Source organism: Gopherus evgoodei, chromosome 3 (genome assembly GCF_007399415.2).
Source record: "Gopherus evgoodei ecotype Sinaloan lineage chromosome 3, rGopEvg1_v1.p, whole genome shotgun sequence".
Taxonomy (NCBI): domain Eukaryota; kingdom Metazoa; phylum Chordata; order Testudines; family Testudinidae; genus Gopherus; species Gopherus evgoodei.
In genome coordinates this window covers 171,631,593-171,656,180 of record NC_044324.1, presented here as the reverse complement: position 1 = coordinate 171,656,180, position 24,588 = coordinate 171,631,593, and the positions used below count along the sequence as shown (strand labels likewise).

The following is a 24,588-nucleotide window of genomic DNA, read 5'->3' as shown; positions in this document are numbered from 1 at the left end:
GCAGCACTGTGTTGAGTTCCTGTTGTGGTCTCTTTCTGTCATAGCCTTGGAGATTTTTTCAAATGCTTTGGCATTTCGTCTATTGGAATGGAATTCCGATAGAACAGATTCATCTCCCCATACAGAGATCAGATTCAGTATCTCCTGTACAGTCCATGCTGGAGCTCTTTTTTGAGTCTTGGACTGCATGGTCACCCGTGCTAATCCGCGCTCCACGCTGGGCAAACAGGAAATGAAATTCAGAAGTTTGCGGGGGTTTTCCTGTCTACCTGGCCAGTGCATCCGAGTTCAGATTGCTGTCCAGAGTGGTCACAGTGCATTGTGAGATAGCTCCTGGAGGCCAATACTGTCGAATTGCGGCCACACTAACCCTAATCCGAAATGGCAATACCGATTTCAGCGCTATTCCCCTCGTTGGGGAGGATTACAGATACCGGTATTAAGAGCCCTTTATATCGATATGAAGGGCTTCATTATGTGGATGGGTGCAGGGTTAATGTGGTTTAATGCTGCTAAATTCTATGTAAACTCGTAGTGTAGACCAGGCCTGTGGTTGATCCTTGCTGATGATAACCAGATTTAAACATTCCTAGCAGAGTTAAGATGGTTTCTCTTAAGCAGTCTGGGCAAGGTTTTTTTTTTGTTTTTTTTTTGTTTTGCTAGGAACAATGGTACAGTTTACCTTGAAGGGGTTAGCTTCTATTATGATTGAATGAGCAGAGTATGGGACAGAGGGAAATCCTTGTATACCTTGTTCAGAGGACAAGTTCTGCTAGTAACAAACACAAAAAAACCTGAATATCTGTTTGGCTTCCCCACACTCCCAAAAAGGAAACAGAAAGCTGAATCATGCCATCATCCCCTCCTTAGATACATAAAGCCCTGAATGCACTTGAATCACTTAGGTTCTGTTACATGTGAGTGGGGAAGAGGGAACTGTGGAGGGGTTGTGCAAGAGGAGGACATCGTACCCTCACTATAGCAGAGCTTGGTAGCAACTGTGCGTATCAGGAGAGTTGTGGTGTGACTGTGTAAATCCACTGACCAAAATACTTATGGTATGTATGCATGAATGCAGAGGCTACAGTCATTATTATAGGCCATAAACTGCAGTAATAGATGCATTGGCCTTTCCTTCCCTACAATGGAGAATTTTCACCCTCACAGAGATTCTCTGTGAAAGGCCCATTCACTTGCACTTTGTTCAAGATTTGTCCCAAAGTCATTTATCTTTGTCTGTCTGCTCCCTCTCCCTCATAATTTTGCTTTGCTTTTATGCATGTGTCTTTTTAATATTTGTATTAATACATTATATTATTATCCAATTTAAATGTGCAGAAAACATTTTTATTTTTCCCCTTTTGGGGGGTAAATGATTAATAATGTGCTTTATAACATAGATTTGTGCTGGAAGGAAAAGAAATCCGTATCAATACATCCTGTGGAATCTTTATTACTATGAATCCTGGGTAAGTGACAATAAAAACTAGACTTGTTTGAGAATGTCGAAGCATGAGCTTCAAAATTCCCCTTTGATGCTCACACAGATTAAACTCTGGGCTGCTTTTTGGCATTAGTTTATCTTCCAGATTAGTTAGAATATTTGTCCATTTAGTAACTAAAGAGTTGCTCTCTTTTTTCTGTAGCTTGTTCCAGGATCCGAAAGGAATGATGAGACTGTTTTTCCTAATTTATCGTCGTCATCTGTCCCTTAAGGCTCAGCATGTTGCTTTCAAACATATTTGCTCAAAATGAAGAGAGCAAATTATTTTTCCTATAAAATAGTAAACTATATTTTTCCTCTTTTTCTCAATATATTTTGTATACCTTTTATGTCATGAATTCATCATTTCTTGCCTCCCCATTTCCCTCTCCCTCTTTATAATCATAACATTTGTAACTTTCCCCTTTCAAATGGGTTTATAATAGATAGTGGTATTTGCCTCCTCTGCAAGTCATGTGATTCTTCCTTTATGAAACCTCTGAAAATCTGTTTTCTTCATCATCCTTAAACCCTAGTCTAAGCTTTGGTAACCACTTGTCTCAGCTACTGAACCCCAGGGGTCATCAATATGCAGGCTGTGGGCCAAATCTGGACTGCCAGATGCTTTTGAACAGGACCAGAAATATTTTTATTTACTTATTATTATCATTATTGTTATTTTTATTGTTTTCTCTGGAGTCTGGACCTTGACTATATCTTGATCATAAAAATGGAACCTTGACAAAAAAAGTAATTGTTCCTGTTTACTCCATGGGCTCCCTGGCTTGTCCCCTTGCATCCCTGCAATCTATTCAAGACACTGCTGCCACAATTATCTTCCTCTCTGGCCACTATTGTTGATGCTCCCATGTTTCAATCCCTGCATATTGTGTTGCAGTCACTTATCGCCTCAAATCTGAGCTGCTTGTCCTCCATTTCAGCCTTCTGTGTCTGTACTTCTCAGATCTTATTTCTGCTTACCTCTCCTCTCATTGTCTGCTTTTCTTTCAAGTCACCTGCCTAGCAACTGGTTTGGTATTCTTCTCCCACTTCAATCCCAGGGCCGCCAAAGGGAGGGGCAAGTGGGGCAATTTGCCCCAGGCTCTGGGCCCCGCAGGGACCCCCACGAGAGTTTTCGGGGCCCCTGGAGTGGGGTCCTTCCGCTCCGGGTCTTCGGCGGTGGGAGGTCCTTCTGCCCGAGGGCGAGGAAGGACACTCCGCTGCTGAATTACCACTGAAGCGGGACCCGCCGCCGAGGTGCTGGGTCTTTGGGGCATTTTGGCGGTGGGTCCCAGAGCAGAAGGACCTCCCCCCGCCAAATTACCACCGCAGCAGGGCCCCAGGCCCCCTGAATCCTCTGGGTGGCCCTGTTCAATCCTCTTTCTATATTGTCACAGATCTGGCTGAGTTCCCACTGTTGGACACTCACTAGACTGCTGTAAGGAAACCTAAATGTTGAATCCAGCTTGTCTTTAGCTTGCTGGGGCTGGACAGAGTTTAGTCCCAGTTTTGGCTTTGGGTACACATTCCAGGTGCAGACCTCAGGTCTGACACACCTTTTGTCAGTGAGGCCCCTGATGCCCCAGTTGCCTAGGCCCTGAAAATTTAGTGTCATTTCCCCCAAGCATCTACAGCAGCTTTTGCATATTCCCTAGAATGCCAGCAAAGGTGCGAGTCTTCTGGCTTAGTTTTCCTGTTCAGGGGTACATGGTAGTGAAAGCCAGCCAATAGATAGACTTTGCACGGGATTCTGTTACATATTTACTCTTTACTTAGAAACATGAAAAAAACACAGATCTATATAAAATAATTAAGACACCTGTACACATATCCCTGCCTCAGCCTCCTCTTTTGCTGGAGAGTTCTTTGGGCTTGGTTAGAAACCTACTGTTAGTATTTGTGCCAATACTCCCTCCCCTCCAAAGCTCAGCTGCAGATTATTGCTCAAAGGCTAATGCCCAGACACTTAATGGGTCGTTGGACAGGATAGGTGATAGGTGCCCCGCACTGGGCCCAGTGGTGGTAAGTCTGTAATGTTAAATGCCCCGCTAACCCCAAACCAATGCAGGAATTTGGGCCCAGTGAAACTTGGAAAGAGGACACAAGGCTAATAGACTACAAGGACCAGATGCAATTGTCTGCTACTCCTGTGGACAACAGCGACATAGGTTTTGTGACTGCCCATCCATAGAGTGTAACTTTGTGCACGTATGGGCAAGAGAGAATAGGGCACAGAGAAAAGCCCTAGGAAATCTCACAATTCCAGTAGAGGCAAATGTACAGTGATTATGCTGATCCATAGAATAAAAGTTTAGGGATGTGTCTGCATATGAAGTGTCTGAATCTGCATAGGTCTTACACTCTTCTAAAAGAGATTGGAAACATATCTGTAGATAATTATCTCCTGCCTGTTTTTATACCAAAACTAATGATGTGCGTGCATGCATTTGTATGTATTCAAAACATCTAAACTTAAGGGAAATTGTTATATTGGTGATCCTGAAGTAAATTATCTGCTGTGGACTAATTAAAATATGTTGATGTAAGCAACAAAACTTCACTATTTAATTCCTTAGGATAATACCAAAATAGGATAATACTATACTATAACTTTTTTGGTGTTTGAGAAATCATTCTTTAGTTTCTTACTATTCTAACTCCCAGATAATTAGTACAGATGTAACTTCTGAAGGCTTGAGAAATTTTCTTCTTCTTCACTAGGTACAAAGGCCGTGTAGAACTCCCAGACAATTTAAAATCTTTGTTTCGACCTGTCTCAATGATGGTACCAGATTATGAACTCATTGCTGAAGTAATATTATTTTCAGAAGGTTTCAAATCAGCAAAATCACTCTCTAGGAAATTGGTCATTCTTTACCAGTTGGCTTGCAATCAGCTGTCACAACAGGTAAAATATCATTTTTAGAATTAGAGAGACAAGAGGTAATATCTTTTATTGGACCAACTTCTGTTGGTTAGAGAGACAAGCATTTGACTTAGGGCTGGTCCACACTAAGGGGGGGAAATCGATCTTAGATACGCAACTTCAGCTACGTGAATAACGTAGCTGAAGTTGAATATCTATGATCGGATTACTCACCCGTCCACACGGTGCAGGATCGATGTTTGCGGCTCTCCGTGTCGATTCCGGAACTCCGTTGGGGTTGATGGAGTTCCGGAATCGATATAAGCTCGCTCAGGGATCGATATATCACGTCTAGATTAGACCCGATATATCGATCCCCGAGCAATCGATTTTAACCCGCCGATACGGCGGGTAGTCTGGACGTGGCCTTACACAGAGCTCTTCTTTAGGTCTGGGAAACCTGCTCAGAGCGACACAGCTAAATACAAGATGGAACAGATTGTTTAGCATAAGTAGTCAACACATATTTCAAGGGACCATTCGATGTGAAGTGGTCCGTTAACACCCCTTCAGTCACAGGGGGAGGGGAAAAGGCAGCTGGGGGGGGCATTGTTAGTGGGTTATAGATTGTTGTAATAAGCCATAATTCCTGGGGCTCCATTGAGTCCATGATTTTTAGTATCTAGCAAAGTTATAAATTTAAGCTCCCAGGCTCTTTTGAACATGTTCTGCAGGTTTCTTTTGAGACTGAGGATTGATAGGTCAGATCTAGAGTGATTGCTTTGTGAAAAGTATTCACCCACAGGTGATATGGTGTTTTTGTCTTTTATCATTTTCCTGTGTGAGTTCATTCAAGAGGATAGTGATTGTGTGGTTTCATCCATATAGTTATTGTTGGGGCATTTAGTGCACTTAGTGCATTTAGTGCATTACTTTGCTAGACACTAAAAATCATGGCATGAATAGAGACACTGGATTTATGGCTTATTACAACCATCTGTAACCCCCCAGGTGCCTTTCCCCCTCCCTCTCTTGCTTCCCCCTCTATGACTAGAGGTTTCAGGGGGGTAGCCCTGTTAGTCTGTATCAGCAAAAACAATGAGGAGACTAGAGGGGCGTTAATGAACCACTTCACCTCAAATAGTCCCTTGAAATAATTTATTCCACCTTGTATTTAGCAGACTTGAAGAAGAGCTCTGTGTAAGCTGGAAAGCTTGTCTCTCTCACCCACAGAAGTTGGTCAATAAAAGATACTACCTCACCCATCTTGTCTATCTAATATCCTGGGACCAACACAGCTTACTACTACATTGCATTTTCAGAATTGTATTTTAAAGATTGCAGAATATACATGTGGAAAGTGAGGCTGCTTATCATGCGCCCAGAGGATATGTGGAGTCCATTTGTAGTTGATTTCATAGCAGTTTTTTTTTTACAAATATCTCAGGGCACTCTATTAATACTAAATAGGTTTTAAACACATTTTAAACAAACCTTTGCATACAAATACTCTGCTTAAGCAATTCTTGTTTCTACCAACAGCAAAAAAACCAGGTTAGGATTCTTCTGGTTTTATTTTGCTTTTACAACTCAACAATGATCAGTCATTTAATATTGAAAAATAGATTTTGCAAGAGTTCATTCCATAATGTGAATTTATTGCTTTGGCCCCCTCAAAAAATCCTTGACTTGGCTATGATTTTTTTAAAATTAATTTAGCACATTTTTCGCTCAGGCATTAGTTGTTAAGTATACAGGATAGCCTTACCTTTCACTTGTTTGAGCTGTCATTGGTTGGTTTCACAAATTTCTTACCTAGATATATTTTTATATCAAACCTGTTTTGTTTGATTCTATGATTGGGTTGCATTTCTCCAAATATAGTAATTTATTATATATAATAAGTATATAGTTCAAGGGACAAATTTTGCCTTCTCTGCATCCAAGCAATCCTACTGAGTTTCTTGTTCTCAAGTGTATATGTCAATTTATGTCTGATACTGTTTAAGAATTTGTTATATTATTTTAGCCTCATTAAGGAAATATATTCAATGTTTTCTAGGATCATTATGATTTTGGTATGAGAGCCATAAAGACAGTGTTATTGAGGGCTGGACAGAAGAAAAAAGAATTAAAAATACAGTGAGTAAGATTCTAAATCTCTTCCACACTGAAATTTAGGTCTTTATTATGATGTCTTAACAAGCAAAATAACACACAATCTCACAACTAAAATGTTGTGAACAGAGAATCTTTAACAGGACTATTGACTTACACACTGACATCACCAGCCCAGTGGATGTTGGGATGTCTCATCACAAGACGGAAGTTGGAGGAGTGAGGAGCTCTGCTGTAATCATTACCCTAAACAAACAAAAATGTAAAATAGCTTTAAAAATGTGCAAAAGACTTAACTGATGATAGTTACATTGAAAAATCCAGCTTTCAAAACAAGCAAGATCAATATTAACTCCACTGGTGAAACCTTGATTTGGCATCACATACTGCTTATGAGCGAGCACTGAGGTGCAGATAAAGGTTTTTATGTTGTATGTTGATACAAAGCCTTAGTAGTGGTGCATCCTACTTTCCAACAGCTAGATTTTAAGTATTAAAGTTCCAGAACAGTGAGTTGCTGAACACCCTCAACTCCTGTTAGCATCAGCGTGTGCTTGGTAATACGTAGGTGTGCACAATACCTTGTAGTGTTGGGCTCATAAAAAGAATGTGATGCATTTCTGCCCAGGAAGAGGAAGCAGACATCCAGAAGCAGACATTATCTGTTGTGCTTTACTTACATTCACATGTTCAAAGTTACATCAGGGAGGTAAAGAGCCAAATTTTTTCATAATACAACTTCACTGAAAATAATGAGGGTATACCATGGATGAATCTGGTCCAAAGTGTTTAGCAGCTGTTGTTATGCACGTATGGGAATTTACATGTGTGTGTATATATAAATAGTGTAGACAAACCTATTTCCTGTATGGCTTGTGCTGTCACTTAAGTTAAATAGAAAGTATATTTCTAGACATTTTCTAGACATTTTCTAGGCTTCACTCCCTCTGTTTGCAACTGCTGTTTGCAACAGTTCCTTGTTCAAATTCGCCAATATTTTCCCACTCCCAAATGCTAACTTCTCATCTCCTCCAAAACTCTTGGCTATACCCACTCTTCCAACTTGGTGCTTCCTAGTCCAAACTTCCTAGTTCAAACTTTCCCCAAGGTTGTCTTCTTCCAGCTGCTTTCTTCCTTTCCTGGCCAAATCTCGATCATCACTTTCAGGCCAAAATGCTCTGACAACCCCTGCTGTTTCCCTTACTGAAGCTCCCTAACTTTCAGTGATGATGCAAAAATCTGTTTTTACTGGCTATTCAATTTGCAGTTGGTTTTGGCCTATGGGAATTCTTTATCCAGGGAATCATGTGGAATTTGATTGCACAACAATAACATTGTTCTGTCTCTACCTAGTGCTTATCAGGATCTGGTGTTATGCAGTATATCAGGTTTTTTATTTGACTAGCTTGATAATAATGCTTAATGTTTGGTAGAACCTGAGATAAATAAAGGGGAGAGCTCCCTTTTATAGACACCCAGCTAGCCAGTTAGTTATAAAGTCCCTCTTGGTGGCTGTTCTCTACTTGCTTTACCTGTCAAGGGTTAACAAAGTCCCCCAGGTAAAGAAAAGGCCACCTGACCAAAAGAGCTAATGGGAAGGCTAGAACTTTTTAAAATTGGGAAAGAAGCTTTCCCTTTGTGTCTGTGATTGTTCTCCGGAGAGCAGAGACACAGAGCAGCAATGCTGTAAACAACTTTAAGCCAAGTCTGATCATAAGTCATCAGATCATACCTAGAACTACTTATCTGGAATTCCTAAATGTGTAAGTAGATCAGGAATGTTTAGAAAGACACAATTAGAGTTATTTTTGCTTATTACTTATGGGTAATGGACTCCTCTATGCCAACCCCAGATGCTTTTGTTTGCTTGTAACCTTTAAGCTGAAACCCCAAGAAAGCTATTTTGGGTGTTTAATTTTTGTAATTGCTCTTTTAAAATCTAGCTAAAACCAAAGTTCCAGATGTATTTACTTTCTTGTTTGTTTTAATAAAATTTAATTTTTAAGAACAGGATTGAATTGTTGGTGTCCTAAGAGGTTTGTGCATGTTGTTCGATTAACTGGTAGCAACAGCTAATTTCCTTTGTTTTCTTTCTCAGCTCTTCCCTGTAGGGGTGTATGTGAAAGGGCTTGAGGATACCGCACAGGGAGGAATTCCCAAGTGCTCCTTCCTGGGTCCAAGGGTTTTTTTTTCCATTTGGGTGGTGGCAGCATTTACCACGCCAAGGTCAGAGAAAAGCTGTAACTTTAGGAGTTTAATGCAAGCCTGGAGTGGCAAGTATTAATTTTTAAAATCCTTGCGGGCCCCCACCTTCTGCCTTCGAAGTGCCAGAGTGGGGATTCAGCCTTGACAGAGCCAGTCCTCCCTTTTACCACGGCCTGTGTAAAGTAGATTGCTTAACACTGGGTTTCTTATTTCCCCAAATCAATTTATCATGGATTGCCATTTGATCGAAGAGATTTCCTGGGCCTGGAACTTGAACTGTTTGGAAAAAAGAAGTGATTTGGGGGTAAGATATTCATTTTAACTACTGCAGTTCTGCCAAACCTGAAATTTCGTGTTCTTCTTCAAGTGATGTCCCTATGAGCGCTTCACTGTAGGTGCGACAGCGCCCTCTGCGCCTGGGATCGGAGATCTTCATCAGCAGTGCCTGTCGGACCATACATGTGCACCTCCTCCCTCTTGCGCAGTGAGTGGTATATATATATCTAGTACTGTGCAGTCTGACTCCTCCCAGTTCCTTTTCTACCACCTTTAGTCTGGGATGGAATCTACAGCAGAGCCCCCTTTTTCTTGTTCCTTCAGTAGTTAGTGTCTTACCTATTAGTTGTAGTGTAGTTAGTATTTTTTTCTTCTCCTTTTCTTCTAAAAAAAAATTTTTTTTGTTTTCTTTATTTTTACAGTTATTTCATAGCTTAGGTTTCATTTGCCCCCTGCTTCCCGCCCATCCCAATTGGGAAGCTTTTTTTCTTCACCCTTACGCCCAGATCCCTTGGGTGTAAGAGGTGCTTCTCCTGCAGGGCTAGCATACCAGTAACAGACAGCCATCTGCAATATATACACAGTCTGGGAGAGGGATACGTTCTACAAAGTGTTCCCACTGCCATTTCCTGACAGCCCGAGCCAGGAAAGACATTAGCTTAAGACTTCTCCTTATGGAGAAATCACTGCAGCATGCATCAGACCCAGGCCTGGACTCTCCCCCTGTGAGGCTCTCGCGTTCTGCCAGGTTGTCTGCTGATCCTCATTCTCCTTGTCCTTCGAAGAGAAAATCATCCCTTTCTCACTTGGATTAGAAAAAATGGGCTCCGTCCTCACACTTTGAGGCACAGGCACCAACTTTCTTCTCTCCAAGTGGGTGTTCCACTCCTGCTCTATCCTGAGGCCCTGTCCCCACTCTGCCCCTTCCCCCAAGTCCCCGCCCTCACTCCACCTCTACCCACCCCTTCTTCTCCCCCAAGCACCCCTGCCCTCACTCTGCTTCTTCCCACCCCTACTCCATCCCCTCCCCCCAGTGCCTCCTGCCTGCCGCCGAACAACTGATTGGTGGGTGGCTGGTGGATGCTGAGCAACCACCATTTTTTTTCTGTGGGTGCTCCAGACCCAGAGAACCCATGGAGTTAGCACCTATGCTTTGAGGCATAGCCCACTCAGAACACCATCCCCAATGACGTCAGTCGCCTCAACAGCATCTGACAGAAGCCATAGCTGTGGGGCCCACCCAGGTACCTTTGGTACTGGAACAAAAAAAACCTGTCCTCAGCGCACATGGATGATTCTCTGCACTCCCTTAAAAACTCCTGAGCTACACTCCGATTTCTTGGCACCTACACGCCTGCATTGAAGAGACATCTGGAAAGTATCATCTCCCCCTGCGATCCCTGCAGGGTGCTGGGGTGGACCTGTACATTGGATATCAGATCTAGTACAGTGGAGAATCTGTGAGGTGGTAGGAAGGCTCTGGCTTGCATGGCATCCAACTGTGTGCAAATAAATTTCAGGAGTTGTACAGGAATTAAAGTAGACTTTTCTAGGTTTACGAGGAGGCCTAGCTTCGTAAACAGGTCCATTGTTACTTGGATGGCTCGAATGGGGCCTTGAGGAGTATTATACTCCTCAATATCATTTGGATATCCCGTGCTGAAAAAAAAAGGCTTTCTTCCAAGTGTAGAAAACCCACTCCTCAGAGGGCTACTTCTCATACAGCCCCACTTAAGCAACAATTTGGAAGGTGTGGTCAATGCCCCAAGAAGCTTCCCCCTCTTCCAATCATTCCCACCATCTTTCAGAGGGGTAACCATGTTAGTCTGTATCCACAAAAAGAACAAGGAGTCAAGTGGCACCTCAAAGTGTCACCGGACTCCCCACAATCTTTGACATCCCACGAGCTTGGCGACCAGCTAACTCTGTTTCTTCCATCATGGAAACTCATCACTTCAGACAAATGAGTTCTAGAGATAATCAAGGAAGGATACTCCATCCCCTTCCTATCTTGCCCCACCACCCCTCCTCCCCATCCCTTTATAGGGACCCCTCTCATGAACCCATTCTACAGGGAAAAATAAGTCATCTTCTGCAGCTGGGAGCCATAAAACTGGCCCCTTTCCAAAACAGGGGACAAGGTTTCTATTCCCATTATTTCCTCATCCAGAAGAAATCCAATGACCGGTGACCCATCCTGGACCTTCACAATCTAAACAAGTTTCTCAAACTGCAACGGTTTAAGATGGTTATCCTCTCCATTGTTATCCCGGCGGTTGAACAGGGGGCCTGGTTCTTGGCCTTCAATGTCCAAGACACATGTCCATATCACAATACATCCTGCCCACAGATGATTTCTCTGATTCATCATGGGTGACAACCACTACCAGTACACGGTACTGTGTTTTGGACTATCAGCAGCCCCTCAGGTGTTCTCAAAGTTCCTGGTGATAGTTGCTGCCTGTCTACAAAGCAAGGCATCATCATCTTTCCATACTTGGACAATTGTCTCCTCAAGGCCCCGTCCGAGCCATCCAAGTAACAATGGACCTGTTTACGAAGCTAGGCCTCCTCGTAAACCTAGAAAAGTCTACTTTAATTCCGGTACAACACCTGGAATTTATTGGCGCGCAGTTGGATGCCATGCAAGCCAGAGCCTTCCTACCACCTCACAGATTCTCCGCTGTACTAGATCTGATATCCAATGTACAGGTCCACCCCAGACATAGTTGCTGACTCCATGAGTGCTGCAGGGTTGGAGCACCCACGGGGAAAAATTAGTGGGTGCTCCACACCCACCGGCAGCCAACCTCCATCCGCCCCCACCCTCTTCTCACCTCCTCCTCCTCCGAGCGTGCTGCATCCCCGCTCCTCCCCCTCCCAGCGCTTCCGGCCCGTTGCCTAACAGCTTTTTGGCAGCACTTAGGACTTTCTAGGAGGGAGGGGCAGGAGCAGGGATGTGACACACTTAGGGGAGGAGATGAAGAAGAGTCAGGGCAGGGACGGGGGCTTGGGGGAATGAGGTGGAATGAGGGCAGGGCTGGGGGGAAGGTGCGGTGGGGGTGACTTTGGGGAAGGGGTAGAATGGGGTGGGGTGCGGGCAGTGCAGGGGCGGGAAGAGGTGGGGCAGGGGTGGGGCCAGGGGGGCAGGTTGAGGACCCACCAGGTAGAGGAGAAGTTGGCACTTATGACCCCAGATCTCTGCCAGAATGTACCTCCAACTTCTAGGCCACATGGCAGCAGCCACTTTCATGATCAGACACAAAAGACTACACATGTGATGTCTTCAGGCATGGCTCCGTACAGTATATCTTTCCCACAAACATAGCCTCCCCAAATTTTTATCCATGCGGATGAGAGTCAAGGACTCACTGCTTTGGTGGACGCAGCCCAACGAGGTCTGCATCGGAGTTCCTTTCCTCCAACCACCACCGACCATGATTCTAACAACTGATGCCTCCCTAATCAATTGGGGAGCACATCTCCACAATCACATAGTGAGGGCATATGGTTGTTAACCAAATCTACTCTACACATCAACCTCCTAGAACTACGAGCGGTCTGCAAAACCTGCCGACATTTCCTTCCTCTCTCGAACATCACACCATCAGAGTCATGATGGACAATCTCGCCTGCCGAGCCAGATCCCATTCTTTATGTTTGGAGGCACTCAAAATGTGGAAAAGGTGTATCCAACACAACATCACCATGTCAGGAGCATACCTCCCTGGACATTAGAACACCACCGTGGATGCACTGAACAGGAGATTCTCCCATAATTACGAATGGGAACTGGCCATGCAAGCCTGTCAGCCTATCTTCAGCCAGTGGGGATGTCTTACCATAGATCTGTTTGCCACTCTGCAAAACACCCATTGCCCTCAATTCTGTTCCAGAGCAGGACTGGAACACAGATCATTGGGAGATGCATTCCTTATCACATGGTATGCACCACTCCTCTATGCCTTCCCTCCTTTTGCCCTCCTATTCTGAGTACTTTGCAAAATACAGGAGGACTGAGCTCCTACATTCTTATAGCTGCAACATGGCCACAACAGGTCTAGTATACTTCCTCCTTGAGATATAGTATGCCAACCGATTTCTCTCTGTCCAACACCATGGTCCTTCCACAAGACACGTCCTCCATCCCAATGCATAGATGCTCCACCTCAAGGCCTAGTTCCTACGTGGTTCTAGGCTTCGGAAATAACCTGTTCATATGCAGTCAAACAGATACTTTTGAATAGCAGGCGTGACATAATTAGATGCAAGTACATTTACAAATGGACTCATTTCAAAGCTGGTGTGCCTCCCACCAAATTGACGCAGCACATGCTCAGTTACCACTTATCCTGGACTACATGTTATACCTTAAACAATCAGGATTATCTACCAGCTCTATTTGGGTACACATGGTGGCAATCACTACTTTTTACTGCCACATACCTTTTCACACACCTGCTCACAAAACGGTTTCTGAAGGGTCTCCAAAATCTTTATTCCCACTTATGAGACCTGACCTCTGCCTGAGACATCGTCCTAATCTTATGTTCTCTAACTAGACCTCCATTTGAACTAATGGTGACCTGATCTTACCTGCATCTGTCAATGAAAATGGCCTTTCTTGTCACCACCATTGCTGCCCAATGAGTGGGCAAAATCATGGTCCTTATGGCATATCTATACACAATGTTTCACAAAGACAAAGTTACCCTATGCCTAAATTCAAGATTACTATCTAAATTTCCATAATCTTTCAACCTCAAGCAAGCAATACACCTTCCTTACTTCTTCCCAAAGTGTCATAACAACCAACAGGAGGCAGCTCTACACACTCTGGAGTAAGATGAACATTAGTGTTTTGTTTGGACAGGACTAAACATTTCTGAAAATCAACATGATTATTCTTCTCAACCACTGAAAGATCCAAAGCACAGCCATCTCTTAACAATGCCTTTCCAAGTGGATCTCACAGTGTATATAATTTATTTTATGAGCTCCACCACAGACGACCTCCTACCACAATCAGAATACATTCCACATGTTCATTTTCCACCTCAATAGCTTTTCTGAATAAGGTCTGCATTGATGACATTTATAAAGCTGCCACATGGGTATCAACAGACAGTTTCACCCAGCAATACTCTATTAGGCACTACGCCGCAGCAGACACTCTCCTGGGACATGTTTCCTAGGATATCTCCAAAGCCCCAGCTGCCCATTTAGAGGCACTTCTTTCTAGTCACTGACAGTGGAGCACCGATAGGGACATAACTCGAAGAGGAAGACAAGGTTACTCACCCTGTACAGTAACTGAGGTTTTTCTGGATGTGTCCCCCTGCAAGTGCTCCACTATCCTCCTCTTCCCCTTTGCTTCAGAGCCTAAAACATATGCTCTGCGGCAGAGAAGGAACTGGAGGCGGTCAGACTGCACAGTGCTATATATACATCCCGCTCACAGCATGAGAGTGGGGAGATGTGCATATGTGGTCCTACGGACGTGGTTGATGAAGATCTCTGATCCCAGGTACAGGGCCTGCTGTCCCATCTCCAATGGAGCACCTATAGAGGGAGACATCTCGAAGAACCTTAGTTACTGCACAAGGTGAGTTAACCTTCTCTTGACTAACTTTCCAGATCTGTTTTGATATTCTTAATCAAATTAGTATAAATAATATTATTTAAGATGTGTCGTCTTTTAGAAATGTGCATTCCCAAGTATCTTATTGAAGTAGTTATCCATTTGTTTTTGTATTTATCTTCTATATCTTTCTGTAGATCAGACCCCACACTTGCATCCAGAACTTCTGACTTGTCACTGTTTATTTTAAATCCTGACACTTTTCAAATGTTTAGATTACCTCTTGCACTTCTTATAGTATTTGAACAGGGATTCATAACAAATACCATGACATTGTCAGCATATAAGGCTGATTTGCATTCCCTCTTTCCTGTTGTAATTCTATTTATATTAGGATTATTTCTAATTGATCAGGCCAGTCATTTGCCCAATCAGTCAGCAACGTTGGTAGTCATCGTTAGCGATGGACTACCAATATTGCTAATTGATCGGGCAAATGACTCCATTAACATGGCAAAAAGAAGAGGTGATAAGGGGCATCCTGCATATCTGCCTCTAAAAAGGGGAAATTTTTTCTCATCGATATCCTGTTTACTCTTATTGTAGCATATGGTTGGAATATAAGACTGAAATCCAATTTTCAAAAATAGGGCCTAAACTGCGTGCATCTAGAATATCTTTTAAGAACTGCAAGTTTACTCTCTCTAAACTTTTAGTGCATCTAGTGATAAATATATATGGACCTCATTCATAAAGTCTTCAAAGAAATTCAGGTCTAAAACTCTGTTAACATTATCCGATAGCTGCTTGTTTAATACAAACCTGTTTTGGTCACTATTAATGTATCTAGGTAATAATTTTTTCAGTCTGTTTGCTAGGATGGAAGCATACATTTTTGCATCTTGATTTAGTAAGGAGATGGGCCTCTAAGGCACACAGTTGGATGATTTTCACCAGGTTTTCGGATGACTACAATTTATCCTTCTCTCTAAATATCTTAGGGGTTTTTTTTGTTAGTTCATTGAAGATATTGTTAACTCTTATATTAGTTGTATCCTAAAAAAATTATAGAATTCTGGATGAAATCCACCAGGGCATGGGGATTTACTATTTTTAAGAGACTTAATAACCTCTAGATCTTCCTCTGAGTTAATATCTTGCTCCAGGGCTTCTAGGTCAGGGAGTTCAAGATTTAGCAAAATATTCCTCTATCAGCTTATGGTCAACTGACTCTAGGGACTAAAGTCTCCTATAGAAGTTTGCAAAAGTCTCACATATGCCTTTTGGGCCAGTTGCCAGTTGATTTGTCGCTTCCAGACTGGAAGTATAATTTTACTTCCTTTAAAATTTTTAGTATATTAGCTAGTCATTTATCACTTTTGTTAATCTTTTCATAATATAAGTGTTTGGTGTATCTGATTGCCAGTTCAACTTTTTCTGTTTGTAGCAAATCTAACTTGCTTCTGACCTCTCTTATTTTTTGTATATATTCTGTGATTGATTTTTCTGATGTAATTTAAATTTTTCAGCCTTATTGAGCAATGTTTGCATTTTGTCTTTTCTAACTTTTCTAACATAGGATTTTTTGTTAATTAGGATGTCCCAAGTACTGTTTTCAAGATATCCCACAGAGTGCTTTTTAAAATCTAGTCATCACTGTTTTCCTTAAAATATTGCTTATTTTCCTCTCTGATATCTTCAACTCTTTTCTTATCACCCCATAGAAGTGAGATGTTTAATCTCCATTTTTTTCATTTTAGTGTGTCTTTCCACTGTCTTATAAGAAGTCAAACTAATGCATGATCTGCTCAAGGGATGCATCCTTCCAGTGCTGACATTGCTGTACTAAGCAAAGATCTAGAGATCATATATGTTCTATGGGATATTGAAAAGAAGGAGTAGTCTCTTTTCATAGGGTTAAGACACCTCTTGGAGTATGTTTATCCATTAGATAGAAAATCAGGAGAAGAATTAATCTATCCTTTATTATACTACCTCTCTGATCTATCTAACCCAGGATCTGGATACAATTATAATCATATCCAATAATAATATTTCCTTCTCTAAAATCTTCTAATGTCTGAGATAACTTTCTGAAAAAAAGTATTTGACTGTGACTAGGGGCACAAATACTTCCTAACATTAGCATTCTATCACCATGTTAAATGTACCTTTAACTAGACATTTGCCTTCATTATCTATATATTTATCCTTTATTTAGTAAGGTATATGTTTGGCAATAATGATTTCTACTTCTTTTATTTGATGTTCCTGGAGAAATATAAGGTGTTTGGAACCAGTTACCTTTAATGTGTTTATGATGTTCCTCAATAAGGTGTATGTTTTTAACAAAAGTCCCATGTATCTGGGGTCTTCTTTCTTTCTTTCTTTCTTTCTTTCTTTCTTTCTTTCTTTCTTTCTTTCTTTCTTTCTTTCTTTCTTTCTTCCAACTGCTGTTAAGACATTGGTATTTATGTTAAAGAACTGGATTGTATTAGCCATGGTAAGTCCCACATGAGATTCTAATGAGCAAACTAGGAAAATGAGGTCTAGATGAAATTACCAAAAGGTGGTGCACAACTGCTTGAGAAACCATACTCAGAGTAGTTATTAATGGTTTACTGTCAAAACGGGACATCTAGTGGGGTCCTGCTCAGATCAGTCCTGGGTTGGGTACTATTCAATATTTTCATTAATGACTTGGCAATAGAGTGGAGAGTATGCTTATAAAATGTACAGATGGCACCAAGATAGAAGGGGTTGCAAGTCCTTTAGAGGACAGGATTAGAATTCAAACTGACCTTGATTAATTAGAGAACTAGTGTGAAATCAGCAAGTTTAAATTCAATAAAACAAGTGTAAAGTACTACATTTAGGAAGGAAAAATTAAATCCTCAACTACAAAATGGGGAATAATTGGCTAGGCTGTAGTACTGCTGAAAAGAATTTGGGGGTATAGTGAGTCACAATATGAGACAATGTCATGCTGTCATAAACAGATAGTCAAGGGTTCATAGAACAGAAGTACTTCATGTCTCTTTTGCCTGTAAAGGGTTAAGTTCAGTGAGCCTGGCTGTCACCTGACCAGAGGACCAATGAGGGGACAGGATACTTTCAAATCTTGAGGGAGGGAAGTTTTTGTGTGTGCTGTTAGATTTTGGTTGTTGTTCACTCTGGGGGCTCAGAGGGATCAGATGTGCAACCAGGTTTCTCTCCAATCTCTCCGATACAGGCTCTTATAAATTCAGAATAGTGAGTATTAGGTGATAAAGCGAGTTAGGCTTATGGTTGTTTTCTTTATTTGCAAATGTGTATTTGGTTGGAAGGAGTTCAAATTGGTATTTTGCTGAAAAGATTTTAATTTGTACTTGTATACTTAGGCTGGGAGGGTATTCCCAGTGTCTATAGCTGAAAGACCCTGTACCTATTCCATTTTTTAAATTTACAAAGATAATTTTCACTGTTTTTTCTCTCTTTAATTAAAAGCTTATCTTGTTTAAGAACCTGATTGTTTTTTTTTATTCTGGTGAGACCCCAGGGGACTAGGTCTGGATCCACCAGGGAATTGGTGGGGAGAAAGGAGGGAAGGGGGAGAGAGAGGTTATTTTCTCTCTGTGTTAGGATTACTTTCTTTCTCAGGGAGAGTCTGGGAGGGGGAGAGAAAAGGAGGGGGAAAGGTGAATTTTCCTCTCTGTTTTAAGATTCAAGGAGTTTGAATCACAGTAATCTTCCAGGGTAACCCAGGGAGGGGAAGCCTGGGAGAGGCAACGGTGAGGGAAAGGGTTTACTTTCCTTGTGTTAAGATCCAGAGGGACTGGGTCTTGGGGGTCCCGGGAAAGGTTTTGGGAGGACCAGAGTGTACCAGGCACAGGAATTCCTGGTTGGTGGCAGCGCTACAGGTTCTAAGCTGGTAATTAAGCTTAGAGGAATTCATGCTGGTACCCCATTTTTTGGACGCTAAGGTTCAGAGTGGGGAATTATACCATGACACATGCAGTTGCAAAAAAGGCAAATATTCTGGGGTGGATTAACTGTAGTGTTATATGTGGGACATGAGAGGCAATTGTTCTGCTCTGCTTGGTACTGATGAGGCCTCATCTGAAGTATTGCTTCCAGTTTTGGACACCACACTTTGAAATGTGGGCAAATTCAAGTGAGTCCAGAGGACAGCAACAAAAATGATAAAAGATTTAGAAAACATGACTGATGAGGAAAGGTTTAAAAAAGACTAGGGGTGTTTAGTTTTGAGAAAAGAGGGGGAGACCTGAAAAGTCTATAAATATGTTATAACGAGGATGGTGATCAATTGTTGTCCTACTTTCAATGGACATAGAGAAGAAGTAATTATCTTAATCTGTAGCAAGGGAGATTGAGGTTAGATATATGGAAAATATTTCTAACTGTAAGGATAGTTATATACTGGAATAGGCTATCAAAGGAGGTTGTGCAATTCCCCTCATAGGAGGTTTTTACCAATAGGTTAGATAAACACCTGTCAGGGATGGTCTAGGTATACTTGGTCCTACCTCAGCACAGGGAGATGGACTAGGTGACCTCTTGAGATCCCATCCAGCCCTATATTTCTTTGATTTTTGTTATAATATACTGTGACTTGAATTCCTGTTTTACTCTATTTGTTTGCCTTTTTTCCCTCCTGTTGAATAGATTTTGTATGAATTTACTACTTATGGGCCTGATCCAACTTTTATTGAAGTCAGTGAAAATCTTTTATTTTATTTCAGTCAGAATTGGATTGGTTCCCAAATGAGGAAAGTGAGAAAAATTATGTTCCAAGGTTAAATTCAAATTAAATAAACAAGTTTGATCTCACCTTGTCCTTCCAAACTCTTTTCAGTACAAAAATGTGATTATTTTCAAAATATCTGCTAAAATATACAGTATGATGCACAATTATAAATAAATTGGAAAATGAGAATGATATTCTCCAAGAGTGTAAGTCAGATAAAATCATATATTAAATATCCTGGCTTGACATTCTTTTTATAATTTTTCTAGAAATTATGATACTAGTGTTCCTGAAGAAGAAGAAACTCTCATTATAATCAATTCATTGAAAGAAGCTAATTTACCCAAGTTTCTTGTGGAAGATGTTCCTCTGTTTGAGAACATTATGGCAGATCTGTTCCCAGGAATTACAGTTCCAAGAGTAAGCACTCACAAACTAGAGGTAATAAAATGAATAAGGCTTTTCTGGGATAGTGATTGACAACTTAAATGTCACTCTTTTATTTCAATAAAGAAAGGGATAAAAAAAATCTTTAATGGTTTAAAAATTCTTAAATTTTTTATTAAGGGAGAAACCCTGATATGCAGCAAATCAAAGTGATGTGTCTTGATGAGAGAGAGTTCTCCAATGGCCAGGGAAATAGCATCCTTCCCCTCTCCACCCTAGGCCATGGAGCCACTCTGTAACTCCTGAAGACTCAGGCCTGACCCACTTTACACAGATACATTTGAATGACAGATCTCCAGTCCCAGATCTGCTGATTTATCCTCCATCCTTCACAACCCCACTGAGACCAGGGAGTGGAAACCTCCTTTGCAAATTCCCTTGATTTGTGCTCTGTGCAGTGGAACATGTTCCACTACCTGTTCGGCCCTATGTGTCTGCAGAGGAAAGGGGAAGCAGGGTTTTCCCTTAACATTTTTTGTCTGTAGTCCAATTATCTCAGTTGTCTAAAGAAAAATGTTTTAAAAGTAAATCAAATTTACTTTTTAGTCTTTTGTGTTAATTTCACATGTTGATATAAAATAGCATGGGATCTCTGTTAAAGGTGGATTTTCTAGTTTGTTTGAGAGAAACCTGGAGAGCTTTTTCCTCTTCATTTGTTGAAATTTGCCCAGAGATTTGAACACTGTGGAGTCTTTTCTATTCTTGGTGATCATGCATAGCTGGAGTTTGTGTATGTATTGAAGAGAAGATGGATCTCTGTCCAGCTCTTGTGAACGAAGATCCCTTGATCATCTTGAGATCTTTTGTGAGACTACTGGGCTGATTTTCCCGCTACTTAAGCAATATGCAAGTCTTTGCGGTATGAGGACCTAACTTTAAGGAGGCAATGTGTCCAATTGACTTCAGTTACGTTAAGTATTTGCATAAGTCTTTGCAGGATTGAGACCTTACACTGATATATACTGAGAATAATTCTGTTTAGGAAAAATAGTGTGAGGTTCCTCAAGCCCATTATTTATGAGACTTTTACAGAAAAGAGCAAGTCATAACCATGTCAGAAAAGATTTTTAAGTTCTTCTTTGACTTCCCTGTGGGTGCTCCACTTCAGGTGTCAGTGCGTCCCGGTGCCACTGATCAGCGATTTATGGTAGAAGTACCTGGTTGGGACACGTGTGCACAGTAGTTGTCTTGCAGTGCCCTTGGAGATTCAAGTAGTGCTCTTGCATCCAAACCCCCTCAGATCCTTCTCAACTATCCTCAGCTGCAGATGGAGCTCCAATTGCAGTGTCACAGAACCATCTAGAAAAGTGTTAAAAATAGTTATTAGTTAAGTTAGTCCTCAATAATCAGTTAGTCATTGTTGAACTAAGTTTCTGTTTCTTTTTCTAACTAGTTAAACTAAAAAAAACCAAAAAAACAAAAAACCCTCCCTAGGGGTTTTTTCCCTCCGTTTCCTTTAGTTATCCCATGACCAAAATTGGACTCTGAAAATGCCAGCCTCTCCTGGGTTTAAAAGATGTACTTCTTGTAAGGACGTGATGCCCGTCTACAACAGACACTCACTCACAATGCGTCTGCTGCTTAGGAGAGGAGCACATCCTTCAGAAATGCTCTCACTGCAGTATTCTTAAGGCCAGAGCGAGGAGAGACAGGGATCTCCGACTCAAAATGATTTTTATGGAAAAATCCCTAACACCTCCAGGAACTGGGGGATTTGCCAGGTACCTTATCCCTAAACAGAGCAAGAGCCCTCTCCTTCAATAAGGTGAGGAAGAGGAAGATATCTCCTGCTCATGGAGAAACGTTGTAGAGAAAACTGTCTCCAGCAAGATCGCTACCCATGGTGACCAGCAGGGTGACCATATTTGATACTCCAAGCATCTCCAACACTGCCAATACTGGGACCTCGGCTGGCAGAGATAAGGAATCAAGTTGCAGGCATAAATCAACTTCCTCCACAGCACCAACTACTCCAAGGAAGGACACAGTGCCGACAATGCCTCAGCTCGCTATGCCCCTTCCTATGGTGCCACATACTACAGAGCTGAACCTGACCGTACTAAGTTGACACCAGCAAAGGCCATGCACAGGCAGATGGGATCAACCTCCCAGGCTTCTACACATAAGAACATGGCACCACTGCCCTTGGCACCATGCTCCCTCACTAAAGCAGCTGATATCAGAATCTCATCCACACCGATACTCGGCACCGATGATTCTCTGGTGCCAATGGCACTGGTGCAACTGGAATCACCAAATGCCTCCAGATTCTCAAGTGAGGAAGCTGATATGTATGAGGTAGTCTTCTACTCTGGAGATACCTCCCCAATGATCACTGAACCCCCAGCGTTGTACACAAGTTCCAGGGAACACCTACACAGGGACATGCCTCCATGGCTGACTAACCTGTGGATGTGCCCCCCATGCCATTCCCAACGCAGTGGGCACAGTGGGACCCATGGGCAGTTTATTGTGCTCAGGCCCAAGGGCCCTATACATGACAGAGGTGACAGATACGCCCTGTGACAGATACTGCAAACGAGCCCTCGGAGACACAGGAGGACTCTGTAGAGGAATTGGATGATTCCAACAACCAAGAACAATCACCAAATCACGATTCATCTTCACCTCTGGATGAGGCAGTCATGCCATCTCTGCCCACCATTGCAGATGACTCAAAACAATTTCAAGAGCTATTCAAACAGATGGCACCCAGCCAGAACATCCAGCTGGAAGAAGTGACTGAAAACCAACATCAGCTCAAGATACTACACCCAGCATTCTCGACTAAGATTGCAATACCAATTAATAGTGCTCTAATGGAACCAGCAGAACTAGTATGGCAAACAGCAGCAACCATACCTCCGACATGCAAAAGGGCAGACAGGAAGTATTAAGTGCCCAACAAGGGTATGGACTTCCTATTTTCATCCTCTCAGCCATACTACTTGGTTGTGGAGACAGTGAATCAATGGGGTGGGGACAACACCATTATAAATCCATACCACTGGACAAGGACTCAAAAAGATTGGATTTGTTTGGCTGAAAAGTCTACTCATCGGCAACCCTTCAGTTTCGCATGGCCAGCTACACAGCAGTACTAGTGAAATACGACCATGATTATTACCAGAAACTCAGTGAATTCATAGCAGACATCCCAGAAGACAGACGGGATCAATTCTAATCCACCATAACCTAAGGTCAACCTAAGGTCAACTGCTTTACAAGCGTCCCTTGATGTCGTGTTCAGAGCTGCTCGCACAACAGCTACAGCAGTAGTCATGAGGAGGGCCTGCTGGCTACAATTCTCTGGAATACCAAAGGACCTCCAGACTAAAGTCGGGGACCTCCCCTTTGACAGGAAAAAACTATTCTTGGCAAAAACAGATGAAGTCCTACACTCAATGACTTTTGAACTACGCCCCAAACCCTGGGCATCTATACGCCCCTTAACAGATGTAGGAGATATCAACCTTACCAGTGCAATAGACACAACTGGACAGAAAGAACAGAGGCCTTATGATAATCAAAGACAAAGGCACAGATCACAGAGACATCACCCTACCCAGTCCCAGACTGTGACATCCCAGTCATCTTAAAACAAGATGCTATTTTGAAGTATTGGTTGAGGGTCTGACCGACCGCCCCCGACCACCAGCACCAATAGAACCAATAATCCAAGTTTTTGGTCATTGACTCTGACCATTCGACCATATGTTGGCCACCATCACTACGAACCACTGTTTTTTGGAGATCGTTCAAACAGGTTATACCATCCCATTTACCTTCATCCCACCTACCCACCTGCCTGCCCCATCACTCTTCAGGGACCCTTCTCATGAGCACCTATTGAGACAAGAAGTAGATCACCTTCTACAATTACGGGCCATGGAATAAGTTCCAGCACAACCCAGAGGGAAAGGATTTTATTCCCATTATTTTCTGACTCAAAAGAAAAATGGAGGTTGGAGACCCGTACTAGACCTCAGAAAACTGAACAAATTTGTCCACACCCACAGATTCAAAACGGTCACACCGAACTCTATCATCCCAGCTCTGGAAGAGGCGGACTGATTTTCAGCCCTCGACATACAAGATGCTTACTTTCACATTACCATCCATACTGCTCACAGACAATTCCTACAATTCACAGTGGGACAAGATAACTTCCAATACAGAGTCGGGCTGTTGACAATTCCATGGGTCTTTACCAAAACCCTAGCGGTGGTAGCTGCTCATCTACGCAGACAGGGAATACTGGTATTCCCATTCTTAAACAATTGCCTGCTAAAAGGTTCTACCAGGATGGAAACACTACACATGACTTGACAAACCATCTCTCTGTTTCACTCCCTAGGGCTACAAATCAACAAAAAGAAATCTACCCTAACTCCAGTACAACAACTGGACTTCATAGAAGTGCACCTGGATTCAGTAGAGACCAAAGCATTGCTATCGATGCCTTGATTCACAGCACTGACCTCCATCATATCGGTGATCTCAGACAGCGTGTAGGTGCCTACACCTGCCGATAACTCCTGAGATATATGGCAGCCACCACTTTCATTTTAAAACATGCCAGACTACACCTGTGTTGCTTTCACGAAAGCACAACCTACACAAAAGACTCACACCAACCCCAGAGGTCCTACATTCACTACAGTGGTGGACAAACCCAATAAACGTGTACTCAGGCATCCCGTTTCAGCAGGTACAAATCACAACAGATGCCTCACTGGTTGGATGGGGAGTTCACCTAAACCAATATACAACCCAAGGCAAGTGGTCCCCCACGGAAACACACTTACAGATCAACCTGCTCAAATTACACATGGTTCGCAATACATACCTACATTTCCTCCCCA

General features: G+C 42.3%; 1 protein-coding gene across 1 annotated transcript in view; it reads left to right on the top strand.

Moving 5' to 3' along the window:
• DNAH14 (dynein axonemal heavy chain 14) overlaps positions 1-24,588 on the top strand; it is a 496,436-nt gene that overhangs the window by 218,236 nt on the left and 253,612 nt on the right. The window contains 5 exon segments of the mRNA XM_030558364.1: positions 1,401-1,469; positions 4,205-4,391; positions 6,412-6,491; positions 14,751-14,762; positions 19,561-19,696. Of these exon segments, the coding sequence (XP_030414224.1) occupies positions 1,401-1,469; positions 4,205-4,391; positions 6,412-6,491; positions 14,751-14,762; positions 19,561-19,696 (484 nt within the window).